Source organism: Lampetra fluviatilis, chromosome 4 (genome assembly GCF_964198595.1).
Source record: "Lampetra fluviatilis chromosome 4, kcLamFluv1.1, whole genome shotgun sequence".
NCBI classification, from domain to species: Eukaryota; Metazoa; Chordata; class Hyperoartia; order Petromyzontiformes; family Petromyzontidae; genus Lampetra; species Lampetra fluviatilis.
Genome location: NC_136278.1, coordinates 7,683,154 through 7,699,034, shown reverse-complemented (window position 1 = coordinate 7,699,034; position 15,881 = coordinate 7,683,154). Strand labels below are relative to the sequence as shown.

At 46.5% G+C, this 15,881-nt stretch overlaps 1 protein-coding gene across 1 annotated transcript in view; it reads left to right on the top strand.

Moving 5' to 3' along the window:
• LOC144931534 (exocyst complex component 6B-like) overlaps positions 1 to 15,881 on the top strand; it is a 152,106-nt gene that overhangs the window by 63,318 nt on the left and 72,907 nt on the right. The window contains exon 16 of the mRNA XM_078855487.1: positions 5,739 to 5,850. Within this exon, the coding sequence (XP_078711613.1) occupies positions 5,739 to 5,850 (112 nt within the window). The remainder of the gene's footprint in view (positions 1 to 5,738; positions 5,851 to 15,881) is intronic.

Here is a 15,881-nt window from a genome sequence, read left to right as displayed (position 1 = left end):
GTGTGCACATGTGCATGTGCGTACGCACCAAGGTACACGTTCATCAGACTTGGCTTGCGTGGGAGCGGCGCCGTGCGTTTGCGCGCGTGTGTGTGCATGCGCTTTACGCGTGCGCGCGCACACTCTTACGAGCTTGTGTGCGAGTGCCCCTGACATCTCTTGTCGCTGCCAGATGAAATGGGAATCCACACGTGTGGGGGCGGGGGCTGGGGGGGACAACGCAGTTTTTGTGGTGGGCAGGGTGAAGACAGTAATGAGAAGTAGAAAATATCTCATTGTCACCGGTCTCCCCACTCGCCGCTCCGTTTCAGCCTTTGTGCCCCCGACGTCTCAGAGGTTTGGCGATATGGGTAATTGCCGGCTCATGTTCTGCCCTCTATGTAACACGGTACAGTGAGTCCATGGCAGAGTATCGAGATAGCAGTGCCACGAAGAAAGGGACCTTTTGTTGGCGTCGAGCGCACACACCTATCGGACGAGCCTCCCCCTCCCCACCCTATTGTGAGCCGCCATGTGGCAGGGTTAAGGCCTTGAAAGCGTCGTTACGTGAACCGCGTTTGTCCCGGGCTGTCACTGTGCTCTGGCCCCGCATGCTTTTCTGCCTGCGTTCGTCGGCAGTCTGTGCCATTGATTCCAGCGGAGCCAAGAAAGATCCTGCGCTTTTGTGCTTGCTCATGCCCTAGAGCATTAAGCACGTTCTTGTTGAAGCCAAAGCTATTTTTTTTTTATGAAAGGGGGGGGGTACCCTTTTTGATCTGCTTCTGGTAGCCACTTTAGTTACATTATCACTCGTTACAAAACTCCACTCTTTGTCAAGCTACTATGGCTCTGCGTCGTAGTTCGAGAGGTGACACGGAGGATGGGAATTGCGGTGAAAACTGTTATAAAGTGATGTCGAAGAATAACACCACGTCGGATCTTGTGATGGGAGTTGTATGAAAATAAGTTGTATGCTTGTGGACGGCAATCCAGTGCAATAAAATATCTTCCAGTCCTCATCTGGGTTGAATGTTTTTCAGAATTTCATGGAGTTTCTCATCCACGTCACGGTGTATTCTGTGGCAGTCACATCACGTCTGAAATGTTAAGCTGGATGAGCCTTTTACATAATCCAGTCTAACGTTTCAGAAATCTGACTGCATTTCCATCATTTGAGTATAATTTTCCTGAGTCAGGCCTGTTATAACAGTTCACAGTATTAATCAGAGAGCTTAAACATATACACGATGTTGAAGTTTAGATGATTATTTCAGCAGCTTATATGTAGCGCTTCCTACTTGACCGATTGGGCAGTGCTCATCTTCGTTTGCGGCTCTGTTCCATCGGTATAGATTACCCGTTCCCATGCTCGGGGCCAATCGCTCCATAGGACGATTGCTTGAAATAAAAACAACTCGGTGTCATTTCAATTGCCTACGACTATCACCTGGAATAGTTCCGATCATGTCAGATCTCTGGAAGCTAAACAGCTTGGGCCTGGATCATGTTCCGATGAATGAGCACTGACATGGGGCTTCTGAGGATTTTGTGGTGGTTACAGCATAATTTCTTGTACCCTACTTCTATGTTCCCTTCACCCAACCCGTGCTGACCAGCGTGGTAAAGTTTAGTCACATAACCCCTGACCTTGCCATGACTCTCATAATGTTGGGAAGCCATCATCCAACGGTGGATTGACACAAACGCTATGCAATGTAAATGGGATTGTAAACCACCAAAATGCCGAGTTGGTCAAACATTCTAACTGCGGTGTTCAGTGCTGACAATCAGCGAGGATGGCTTGTATGTATGTTGAACTTCTTTCGCACCATACATAGCCAACCGTGCTAATCGGAGGTGCTTGGAATTCTTAACTGTTCGCGGGACGAACTTCGCGAACGAGTTCACATGTCTGATGCCGTTTGCGTTCACACAGCTCCATCGGGGTCAGACGTTCCTGCTCAAAGATAAACCGCACCGCAGCTGCTCACAGGCACTTTACCGCGGGTATCAGGAGGAGCAGTATTCATTGGGCCGCACTTCAAACCGAATTGCTTCTGTACACGTCAACGCTGGTCAGAGACGCACATTTGACCTGAAGAGCCACCCACCCGCACTGAGCCACCGCCGAACACGTCACCTTGACAAAAAAGCACTTGTAAAGCAGTGAACGCGTTGCAGAGTAATGGTCTCGTGAGCGAGTCGATGGCTTTTGTGTGTTTGGAGTGACAAAGAGAACCTCGCCTTTCGCCCTCAGTCGATTGCCACAAACTGTATTTATATTTATTTAAAGGGCGTCATTTGTATTCCCTGTCCCAGATGGGGCTCATGAGAGTTTGTCGGTATCTGCGGATGAATAAATAAGCGTGATTAATTTGTGTAATTTGTGTTACTATGAAATACAGAGCTAAACAGCGCGCGTGTTGCTAGCCCGAGTAAAGCCGCCAGAGTTCTGTTTGGGTTGACTTTTACATTCCAGCAGTAAGGTGTGACAGCTTAAACTGGGGGTTGTCACTGGTGGTTTATAGCACGAAAAAATATATATATATTTTAGTGGTAATTTCCCCATAGGTCCCCACATTTGGAAGTCGTAGTTGACAAGCCGTGGACGCCTTTGGGTAGTACGTCATAAAAAATTCAACAACTTCCCTCAAGGTCTCAATATGCATATTCCATTACGTGTCATATTCCATTTATACGCTGTTCTCATTCGGGAACCAGCTCATTATTCTCGTACGTCTGAGTGTGTGTATTCATGTGCTGTGAGTGCATAGGGTTATGTTTACTTTTCGAAGGACTTTTTAGCTTGAACAACAAATTAAAATTTTCTCGCACGGTACTTGGCGCAGTCTCTACCGCTGAAAGCCAATTGTGACGCAGCAAATTCTTTGTTTCTTTCTGAGTTGGACCTTGCAGGATATTTATAAGGAAACTTTATATGTTCTAAATTAGCAGCACTTAGCTGTGTGGAGGTTGCGTTTAATATGCCACCTTTATTTGAAACAACTTCAGATTTGCGTTCATCGTTCAGTTTCTTGTCTTCGTTCGAGGCTATATTTTGAGTTTGTAAAGTGTATTAAGTAGCAGGTGTTCAATTATCATTGCTGGATTTTTTTACAGTTATACATTCATTAAGCACATTGCTTTCAAAATGTGTGAATACCGTAGCACATCTAGCAATCACACACTCGTGACTGTGTACACTATTCTAGATTTAAAGTTTTCGTGACTGCAAGGCTCCATAATCTTTGGTTCTTTCGGTAAAGTCATGTCGGTGAAAATAAAATAAACAAAAAACCAAAAAAAAAATCACGACGTTTCGGAGGCAACACAAGCTTCTGTCATCAGCAAAAAAAAAATCTGTGGTTGTCCAACCTGATGACGGAAGCTTGTGTTGCCTCCGAAACGTCGTGATTTAGTTATTTTTTATTTTATTTTCACCTACGTGACTTTACCGAAAGAACCAGAGAGTATGTACACTATGGTAGAATCTGTAACAAATATGTGCCTCACTGTCATCTAAGCAACGAGTATCGTATTTTTTTGTCATATCAATATTAATATATTCACGGAACAGCATTAAAGTAAATTCTATTAATACATTGAGAATTGGTGCCCACAGGTTGAATCCAAAATGTTATGTAATTGGTAACGAGTCTTTGACGAATGTGTACACTTTTGATGGTGTGTGTGCTTATTGGACAGTGGTGGCTTCGTGGTTCAAATCCGGTGACCTGAGTTCGATACCTAGCCGCAGCTAATAACAGCGACGTCATTGGCGCGTGATGTATAGAATTGGTGGGCTCAGCTTTAAGTGAGTTAATCGAGTGCCTTGTGCCGTGTGTAAACATTTGCACTGGCGAGACGTGGCGCTGGCCACACCACCCCATTGAGCGTTGTGCCCTCCTTAGTAGGTGCTCGTTAACACAACCTGAACCAAATAGTCCGTGAAAGGTTACATGTTGGGGTCCTTGCTTTTGTCTGTACCGGCTCGTTGCGTCAGAGGCAGCGGAGAGCTTCATATTTGTGACAGAGTTCACGGGCGCGCCGTACACGGACAGCGGGGGGGGGGGGGGGGGTCGTCGCAGTCGCGCCGTAGACGTCCCTCTTACGACGGTCGTGCCTTTCGCTCCGGCCGGGAGGAATCCGAAGCGCTTGTGGTTTTGTTCCATGGCCATCGCCAGGCAACAATGCGCCAAATTGGACGGTTAAAAAAAGAGAAAATTGTTACCGAGTGATGAATTTCACACTTTAACAAACAAAGAAATGCGGCCGTAAAGTGTGTGCCAGAAGGGGAATTAGGAGCTGTGACATTTAAAGATTATGTCAATCTCTTGCACCTCCCTGTTCACCTTTATTGCACGGCTTGCTTTTTCTTGGCACGTATTGTGACGGCCCATTGTAGTGCGCCGGGTTTATGGCATTCCTCCAAGTGCAAGCCACGGGGTAAAGGTAAAAAGTTTACCTGCAGTGGCGGCAGCGGCAGCGGCAGCAGCAGGGAGTGGCGACCTTTATCATATTGTTTCATTCCACCCACCCCTCTCCGCACCCGCATGTGACAACGCAGTGACGGCAGCAATGAACGTGACTTCATCGTCGTGCACCCCATGTGTTTCCCACACACGCGCACACAATGATTTCGCGTACGTGCCGAGAGGCATTCTGTCGCATCTGGGATTGCGTAATGCAATGCGCGGTTAAATTTTTTTTGTTGTCGCATTTATCGCGAGACAAAAAAATTGCGTGTCGTCGTGTTGTGTGCTTAGGTTTAAATAACTATTGCTTGCAGCGTGCATTGCACTGTGACCATAAAGCATGCGTAACCTGATAAGCTCGAATTCTTGACTGCAGTTTTACGGTTGACCCAAAGGTCAGTGTATTGGTATGAATATTTACTGCTTACAGAAGTACCCATGTATGGTGCTTGGTATTGCTTTAAATGGGTTATACTGTATCTACACGCGGAGTATCCATAACAATTTACAGCCGTTCTTTCAGTAATGTCCACACCGTGCCGGTCATGGGTTTTACCGTATCTAACCACTACCGCCACTGGTCAATGCGGGTTGGTGAAGTGGGGTGGCCCGTGACCGGTTTAGGTATCACTCTTGCTACTGATGTTAGCCATGGCTGGGAATTGAACCTCGGTCACTGAGTTCAGAGCGCAGGGCGCTAACGACACCACTGCACCCCCCCCCCCCCACCACAATGCTGCAGATTCTTGGTTGTGAATTGTATTTGTTGAGAATCATGGTTTTTTATACAAATAGAATCGAATTGTCTACGATGATTCCTAGTAAAAGCTATTTGATTCTTAAAATAATAGAATATTTACTAAAAAATATCTCCACATCATGTCCCTCGCACATGTAACGTGGTCATACCTACTTAAAGATGACATTTTGGTCATGGTTGTGGTAATAGTTCAAATCTGAAATTCCTTTGCAGACAAAAAAAAGGTGCTAGTATTTTTCTTTGTCTTCTAAGATGTGTCTTGCCATGAAGTCATGACCATCGCTGCCTCAAATCTCACGATGCTTACCTCATCCGAGGTGTTCAGACGGTGCTCTCTTAAAATTCCGTCGTGCTTTTGAAGTGTCGGCCTCCGCAAATAAAACACGGCGCAAAACAAAACAAATATGAACTTTTTTTTACAAAAGACCCGACATTTTAAATGGAATTCCTGTGTTTTTTCTCTTTGTTTTTCATTCTCTCGCCCCCCCCTCCCCCAACCTCTGTCTCCCCTTGTTGCGTGGCAGCTCCACTGAGATCGATGATATGATCCGGAAATCGGCAAACCTTCTGCTAAGCAGAGTCCTCAGCAGTTCTCTGCAAAACCTCATCCGGAAACCCAACATTGGTCTGACCGAGGTAAAACACACACACACAGACACACGCACGCGCGTGTGTATGTATATATATAAATTAAATTTTGACTGCACAGACCACAAGCGTCCGGATGGCCACCCCACGGTGACCCGCTCCTAGCGGGGGCCTCCTTGAGCACGCGCGTGTGCTCTCTTGCTCCTAATAGCGGAGAGCATCAAAGGGTTCCGGTGTCGCATTTCGTGGGCGCGAGTGTTTTGCGGGATGTGTTTTGGGAACTGTGGCGATCCTGTGGCGTGTAACTCAAGCGGCTCTGTAATACATCACGGCTACCACGCGGCAACGGCGGTGGTGGCAACGGCGGCGGCAGCAGCAGCAGCATCGGGTCGTGCGGCGTGTGTGCATGTGAGAGTATGTGAATGTACGTGGGTAGAAGAGTGGTCGCGTTGTGGGGAGCGATAGTGCAGTGGTTTGCGCATCGCTCTACGAACCGGCGAACCAAGTTTGATTCCCGCTCAAGGCCAACACCAGTGACGAATATCTAAACCGGTCCTGGGCCTCCCCTACGTCAACTCAGCCTAAAATGAGTAGCTGGTGTGGTTTGTGAACATTGGCACTAGGGAGACAAAGGCGTCTGGGTGTGGTGCTGGCCACCCCCCCCCCCCACACCCTTTGGCCTTGATCGGTGCTTGTTGAACAGCATTTGCCTCAAAAAGTCTGCTCAAGGTTATACGGGGGATCTTTGTCTTTGTGTCAGTGTGTTGGAGTGTGTGTGTGTGTTTTCTTTGGCAGCGGTATCATTGTGGTTAGCGCGCACTGTGCTCTGAACTCCTCAACCTGAGTTCAATTGACGCTCACGGCCAACATCGGTGCCAAATATTTGAATTGGTCCTCGGCCTGTTTTGGTGTGTGAAGTATTAGCACCGGGGAGACAAATGGTGGTTTAGCGTTGTTCAGGCCACTCCTTCCCTTCAAATGCTCCCGCCGGCCATCATAGATGACCACTAACAGCATGTGGCCCAACAGCCTTCTGCAGGCTTTGTGTTTACAATAATTAAATTGTTTAACCAGGAGTCTAAAGGCTCGTGTTCAAGAGGACCCTGTTCGAGCATGTTTGGTTTAACCGGACGGTGAGGATAAAAGGCACTCGTACAAAGCAAAGGCTACCAAACTTGACACAGATTGGTCAGAGACCTATTTGCCATGCTATCTTCCACAAGCAGGCTTTGTCTCGACATTATTCAACAAACCCTTCTTCATAATCGGAGGATTACAGTTTGCGCTGCCTTCCAACGTGGCCGATTGTAAGCGAGTACATAATTAAAACGCATTCACGCCGCTGATACATCGTCCTTACTCGTGCACCATTCGTCAAAGAACGAGGGATGGATTTCGTTCATAATTGGAAGCATGCAATATTAAACAGACATCATCGATGGGATTGCTGACAAAATAGGTTCTCAACTTGTGCCCGACGTCAATTAGGTCATACAAGTCTGGTGAGACGCGTACGCTTGCCGGGTTAAAAAGATGCACCCCCACACCCCCCCCCCCCCCCCCAACTTATGACCTAAAGTGCACGAGGAAAAAAGTGCATCTTCTAAATCGGAGAATACGTCATTGCTTGAAATCTGAGATTTTTTGGTAAGCGTATTTGTGTGTTGACGTGCTTGCAGTAGACGACCTTCCAGACTTGGGCTGTGGTTCAGTCTGCGTGTTTAGCCAGTCCCTTATTTCTTTGTTGTTGTTGAAAATACCACATGCATTCACACATAACAGTGCCGTGCGCTCATTATTAAAGAAAAATAAATAAATAAATACTCCATTCCTTTCCAAACCCATTTAGTTGACATTTTACCGTGGTTTTGGTAAAATGCGGGTTCGGACATCTGCGATCGCTCATGTCCTGCTGAAGCCGGGCAGAAAAACGAGAGAGAGAGGAAGAAAAAAAAAGCGAGTTTGTTACCTTGGCCAAGTCAAATTAGCCGAGAAACAGGTGACCTCTGCGTGCCGAGCGCTAAGCAGTGGCTGCCTCTTGGCTGAACCGCTGTGACTGACAGTGTGAGAAAACATGGGGCTTATCCGGCACATTAGAGCGTTTGGCCCGGCCTTTCATGTTACAGCTGCGATTCAGTATGTCAGAGGTCCTTTTTTATATTTGTGTGTATACTCCTGGATATGTTGGTATCTGCAGTTGACTGGCATAACCTGTCCGCCCATCTGTCTCTGTTTATAAGGGGGTGTTTGCATGTATAAATAAAGGTGATGCTTAAAAGCTGCCCGTTGACCCGGTAGTTAATACAAAACCAGGTCTTCAGAATCAGAATATTTATTTATCCTGGAGGAATCCGATGAGGTGTAAAGCTATTTTTCACAGATGTCTAGTAGGGGTAGATCATAACGTTGCAACAACAAATAATACAAAAACACGGGAGTGCAAAGTATAGGAAAGCAAAACGTGTAACTTAAAAACAGTCAACACAAATACAACTAAACAGTTTTTTTTATCTTCTTCTTGGTTCTTTCGGTAAAGTCACGTAGAACGGAGATAATAAAATAATAAACATTTAACATAATAAAATAATACAATTCTCACGATGTTTCGGCCACAACGCAAGCAGCCGTCCTCAGGTGAAGAACAGGTCTGTCGGAAAGACAGCGTTTTTTTTATCTTACAAGGTAAAACCTACTGAGCTATTAGTAGCGTTCATGCTATAAAATACATACTCGTAACAAGAGAGGTAAGTGGGCTTTGGCACGACACGTCGATCGAATCCTGTTCAGAATCTTTATTTGTCCAGGAGAAATCCGATGAGCTATGAAGCTCCCCTTTCACAGATGTCCCAATTGCAGGGATGATGGCTGGTGGTCAAGGATAACGATGGAATGCCGGCCGAGGGAAGGAACGCACCAGAGAATGTGGCTGCTGCGAAGATGGAGCGATGGAATTAGCACGTTTTGCAGGTGCTAGGTGGATTGGTTATATCACAGGACCTTCAGAGACGGAGACCGCTTGGGGAAGCTTTCATCCAGCAGTGGATTGATTGTGTTTTTTTTTCCAAACTTAATGTTCTAACGTTAACGTTTAGAGGTGGTACCACACCACGTATGATGAACGGAGCCTCACAGCTGTTTTCAACTAAGAACGTCGAAATTAGAATCCAATTAAAGTTGCATTACGTTGCTCATATACATTTATCAGCCTATGAACAAATCACCGGTAATGCTCTCAAGCTTGGCAGTGTTGAGCCTAAATAGTCCTTAGATGAGCGACCACCCGGATGTTTAATAACATGTGTTATAGACTGCTGCGGGGCCCTGCCGTTGGCTGCAACGGCATGGTAAAGGTTTTGCCCATCCGTGAGTTGACACAAGGGCTGTACACATCCAGCTTGTCTGTTTGTGTGTGCTTGGCAATCAATAGACATGGAAATCATTGTAATTGGCCAACATGCTAATAACGGCACACACCGCCACGCGGCGGTTTGGACGTTTTACATTTACTTTAAAAACAGACGGTATCTACGAATAAGGCAATAAAGAGAAGGTTATTACAGAATTTTAATTAGCTGTCATAATAAAAGTTAAGGTGACATTCATGGCTAGTTGTCACGATTTAATACACGTCTGTCATTAAACTTATAAGACTTGGTTGCTTAAACATCTGCCAGCCATTTTTTTCAAATTAATTCAATCCCGCTAACACGATTTCCCTACTGCATTAAAAGTATACCATTTATCTCATGATTAATAGTTGAAAAGAACTCGGATAGCCATGACAAAATTTAATTAGTCGATATGTGATTGCACTTGCTCAACCTAGATAAGGCAAAAGTATGTGACGGTACACATAAAGACAAAGATCCCCCATATAGCCTTTAACAGGCTCTTGGGGTAAGTGCTGTCAGCGAGCAGCTATGGCGGCCGGCATGGCAACCCGAGGGGGTGGATTTTCATCACCCCACCTGACCACCTTTGTCTCCCCAGTGGCAATGTTTATACACTGGACCAGGTACTTATTAGAGGCTGAGGAGACCCAGGACCTGTTCTGATTATCGTCTCCTGTGTTGGCCATAAGCGGGAATCGAACTCTGGTGGCTGGATTTGTACCGCAGCGCGCTAACCGCTGAAATAGCGCTCCCCGCGCACACACACACACACAAAGGTTTGAATTGTCGTGTATTAGGGCGTATTAGTGCGCACACTTTGTTTGCCTTGCGCTGGCATTGGCCCCGCTGCTAAGGATGTGGGTTTAGGCAGAGGCTAAGATGTGTTTCGAGGCACCTAATCTGTTTGGACTGGGTTCACTGTAATGCGCAATGGGACCCCTCTGACTCTTGCGGGGTCCTGGGACGCCACAATTTAGGGCTTGTCGGGGATTATCCTAAGCCGGTCCCTGCCGGCCAGCTGTGGATTTACCTGGGAACACGCCGGGAAGGGAAACGAGCAAGGATTGTGAGCAGCTGACCAGAACCAATCCTCGGGTCATCTGAGCGTGCCAATTCGTTCCGTGTGGCCTCTCGAACAAAGTAAAACCATCCACTTTTTAACTGTAGTTTTAAAACATTAAAATGCATATATTTTATAATGTTTGTTCATACGTATAATGACTTGTTAATTTTCTGCTGCGTCTATAATAGCTATTGATTGGTTGTTAACATTTGGTTTAAATATAAACTATATTAAAGCAAAAATGGTAATGAGATGAAAACGAATTCTTTTAACTTGTCTTTCAAAAGGCTATGAGATTGTTTTAAAATGTGCAAAGCTCACACTTAATTTACCCAGTGTACAAACTTTTTTCCCTTTTTACATGCGGCTTAATTTACAGACATCTGTCAATCGACTGCTGAATGAAGGCCTTCCCTGCACCGTATCGGTCGTCAGCAATTGTTTGACCATACTTTACCACTCTGAGCAATGTGGGTTGCTGAAGAAGGTGGCTGGAGGCCAGGACCGGTTCAGATATCACTCGCCAATGACGTCGGCCGGGGCCAAGGAACAAACTTAAACCTCCCACATTAATAGCGCAGTTTAACAAACAGGCTTTCGCGACCAATATCATCCATTATGGATTAATAGCGCAGTTTGCTAACCGCCGCACCCACTGCCGCACCACTAGAACCACATTTGAGAATTATAATTAGACACACACTTTGTTTGTACGTATGTTGAACTTCGCACTGTACGTAGCCAACCGTGCAAATTGGAGGTGCTGGAGAAGGACAACATGCTAAACACAGAAAGCAGTTATAAAAAAAAAAATTCAATCTAGATTTAAAAGTGCACAGCTCCAGTAGCTTCCTAATATCGGAAGGAAGAGCATTCCAGACGGCCGCAGAAGAGCATCTGAAAGCGCGCGATGCAGTGACCGTCTTTGTTCGATGGCTAGCCAAAAGCGGCTGCTGCGAGGGTGACCGGAGTTTGCGTGATGGTTTATGCTCCTTGACGAGATCGGCTAGGTATTGTGGTTCGTTTGTGGCGAGCACTTTGAAGTGTGTGACTATCTCATCGTGTGAGTCGTCCTCCTTCTCTGAGCATGCACGTGTCAACCACCAGGGTGTTGGCAACACATGGTCACATCAAGCTTTGAGAGAGAGGGAGTCCCCCAGGTGTTTGCCACCATCTCAGCTCTGATGATTTCTCGAATGGCCCTCTTAAGTGCTGTTGAAGATCAATTCCTTAACCGGTTTCCACCGCAGTAAATCGCAATATCATGCCACGTATTTAAGCAGTGTACATTTAGCGGCTACGACGTACAGATACAAAAAAAAACCACATGGACGTTGATGAAGAAAATTCTACAAAAGCTGACGAGTGCTCAGAGAAGCCTGGGAGAGGCGCGTGCTTGTAAGTGTGCTGCGAGACAGAAAGGGCAACACGCGGGTTAGAGAACACACACAATATTCTCAGGTTTTTTCGGTAAAGTCACGTAGGTAAAAACATTAAAATTAATGAAAGTAAAATAAAACAAAACAAAATAAAATTCACGACGTTTCGGAGGCAACACAAGTCTCCGTCATCAGGCGGGACCGTCACAGCCGAATTAGCTGCATCAAGTGCATCACTTGTGCATCACTTGATGCAGCTAATTCGGCTGTGACGGTCCCGCCTGATGACGGAGACTTGTGTTGCCTCCGAAACGTCGTGAATTTTTTTTTGTTTTGTTTTATTTTACTTTCATTAATTTTAATGTTTTTTTACCTACGTGACTTTACCGAAAAAACCTGAGAATATGAATCATTGCAGTCACGAAAGCTTCAAATCTAGAACATACACAAGTTGAAGAAATCGACTTGACTGCGAAGGAAAGCGAAGTGGGCTTGGGCAGGGCGCTCTTCGGGACGGGATTGCGGTTGACAGTCAAAACTTAATGACAGAGCAGCAGCCAAAGGAGGAAATTCGCATGATCGTGGGACGTAGCGACGAGATGAGCTCCGTGTGTAGGAGCTAGATGGATCGTTGCATCCCATGACGGCGAAAAGATGAAGATGGATTGGGCAGGCTTTTCATCCAGCAGCGGACTGATCGTTGCTGACGATGGTGACGATGATTTAAGCTTGGCGCACGTAACGATAACGTGACGGCGCGCTTTCGTGCGAGGTTACGTGACCCGGTTCGGGACAAAGCGCGAGCTCCCGATGCAGCGTCTCCTTGTGTGTGGCCACTCCAATAGACCCAGTGACTTTTCCAATGCCTCACACTGTGACCTTATATTCTCAGCCACGCGCGCACACACACACATACACACACAGACTCCTGCATGCATTTCCTTTTGGCGCAAGGCATTATCAGGAACATTTCATTGTCACGCTATATCTGTATTCCTCGCCCACGGCGAAATTGCGCTGGACTCAAGGTTAGCAGTTCAGCGTACTCTCTCTCTCTCCACATTGTTTGCTAGATTTTTCACATTAGCACAAGTGAATGACTGCACGTACACTGTGCCTTTGTATGTGAGCTTTGTACGTGTGAGATCCTTGTTTTTTCTTGAACTTATCACCAAATCACCTGGAATGCACCCGACCTCATCAGATCTCAGAACCCAAGCAGGTTTGAGCCTGGATCGCAATTGGATGGGCGGGATAGCACTTGTATGGGCGACCACCACTCAGTAGATTTGTTTGGGCTGTGTTGGTAGCTACATTGTTGACAGTGGAGGACTGTGCAGAACAATCCATTGTTGTGCTCTACTTTCTATGCTCCCTTCACCAACGCTCATCGACCAGCGTCATGCAGTCTGGTTTAATAACCGCCGTGTCCCACACATTATGAGAAGGCTTTCATCCAGCAGTGGATTGACAAGGGGCTGTACTTGTGCTCTTCCATGAGGACACTGGTCCCGGTGGTGGGAATGTGGAATTTCCACAGGGCTGCCCGTGGGGGATGAGTACCGCCCCATTGCTAGTGCGAGAACGACGGTGCTTTTGCATTGATTTTGAAATTGGACTTGATTTTAGAAAGTGCGTATGATAAAGTAGCTGTCACGGTTTGGCCGTTGTCGTTTTGGAGGAGGGACTTCTACCGTTTGACATGTTCATCACATTCCAATGAACGAATATCCACTTCGGTTTTCTATCGTTTCAATGAGAGGTAATTTGGGAAGAAGCGGCGTGCAATTATTTTTGTGGTTTCTTTGGTGTATAGGTTGTCTGTATCCTAAAACGCATGGACATTGATAAAAAGGTTATAAGTGCCTGCAGAAGCGTGGATATTGTATGAACAAAAAACAAAGATCCCCGTATAGCCTTAATAGACTGTTGGAGCAAGTGCTTTTAGCGTGCACCTATGAAGGCCGGCACGGCACACGAGGGGGTGGGTGACCAACAACACGCCCGACTGCCATTGTTTCCCCATTGGCGATGTTTACACACCGCACCGGGTACTCATTTGAGGCTGAGTCGACCTAGGGGAAGTAGCCCAGGACCGATTTAGTTAATCGTCACTGGTGTTGGCCGTAAGTGCGAATCGAACTCGGGTCGCCGGGTTCGTAGCGCAGCGCGCCAACTGCTACACTTGCGCTACCCACATATCGTATGGAACACACACACACACGTTAAAGACATCATGTTGACTGGGCTTGGGTGGGACGCGTTGCTAGAAGGGACGGTCGCCAGTCAACGGCAGAGTGGCAGCCAGACGAGGGAACACGCCCGAGAGGATGGCCACCACGCAGATGGAGAGATGATGAGACGGGCTGACGTGCAGGAGCTGGACGGATTGCTGCATCGCGAGGCCGCGTGAGATTTCGCGACGGCTTGGTGGTTGGGGGGGGGAGGAAGGCCTCTTCATCCAGCAGTGGATAGATCACGGCTGATGATGATGTATGTGCATTGTGCACGCATATAATGGTATGTGCACACCTGCAAATGTTCGTATGGGATATTTCACCAAACGCTGCCGTGACAGCTGAGTGGCTTTCCCTGTTACAGCCCGGGGCTGCATCGTGAAACCAAACACTTTCACATTTTGCTCAGCCTTGACCCGACAAACTGACTTTAGCCCTGCACATTTTCTAATTTGTTTTGAGTCCCTTTTTTTTCGCTTTTCTTCCCATAGTTCTTTTTTCGTGAAATAATTTTCCCATGCAGGTTGGGTACATACCTTAACCTCTTATTTGAAAAAAATGAAGCCACAAAGGACACATCTGTGTTTTGTAAGATGTTAGAATGCGTAGCGTTTCCTACGTGCAAATGTTTTTGCATCGATTATATCAGCAGATGCTATGCACGTCTTGAAGCTTAAACAACACAGCTACAACAAACATCAGCTTTATTCTTTGGTAACTTATATCCATAAATCACCGCTTTCAGCTGTCTCACTGTGAACTAACCTGCATCATCAATCTTTGTATTTTGAGCGATTAACGGCAATGAATATACATTAATTTTTTTATCTTTTCCCCCTTTTCTTTCAATACTGAACAATCTTTTTGTAGCATTGCCCGTAGACAGCGTAACACTGATGGCAGAAGGCTGGTTCACAGCCAGCCCCTTTATTTAGTGAGTAAGAAGATTGGACTACAGCAGGGAGATTATCGCCATAGTCAGTCTGACATTTCCCCACCATCGAGACTGGATTGGGTGGACCGGGGTACAGAGAAGTGTGACCAGCTCATGCAGCAACTTAACCTACAAAGATAAAGATCCCTTGTAATGTCTTAACAGACTGTAGGAGCAAGTGCTGTTTCCGAGCACCTATGGAGGCCGGAACGGCACACGAGGGAGTGGGTGACCAGCACCACGCCCAACCGCCTTTCTTTCCCCAGTGACGATGTTTACACACCGCACCAGGTACTCATTTGAGGCTGAGTCGACCTCGGGGAGGAAGCCCAGGACCAGTTCAGATAATCGTCATCGATGTTGGTCGTGAGCGAGATTCGAACTTGGGTCGCCGAGTTCATAGCGCAGCGCGCTAACCCCGACACTATCACTCGCCATAATGTAACCCACTCATACCGGTTCACAGAACGCCGTGTGTCGATTTGCAGATTAGGCTGTATACATGACTGATTATATCGTCGGAGCCCATATAAGATGCTTCATATGAGAGCACAGTCACAGCAGCACGGTGACGTCATCTAGTTTTAGCCCTTGGTCAGTCCACTCCCCGTGTCGTGTCGGCCATGGGAGTCGTTTGATTATACTTTCACCAAGCTGGTCATTGCGGATTGATGAAGATTTGGGCGATCCGGGACCGTTTTCGGGAGCCACTCGCCAACGATGTTAGCCGTGGCCAGGAATCGAAGGTGGCTGGGTTTCATATGGCGGTGGGCTAACCGCAGCGCCACCGCTCCACCTCCGAAGTAGATATAACTGTACGTACTTTTTTTACACACTTTCTATTAACTCACTGTCTGTTGTTGTTGTATCCTCAAATCTTGTAACTCAATTTTAACCCACTTCCCAATGTGGTATCGACTGCAAACTTGGTATACTTATGTCATACTGATGACAATACCATATTCTATCATAAAAAATAAAAAATAAATAGTTTTAAACTATCTTTTTTATATGTTATGTTTCGGCTTGGGTCTAATTGTCCACGCTCAACTAACGTTGGCTGTAAATCACCCC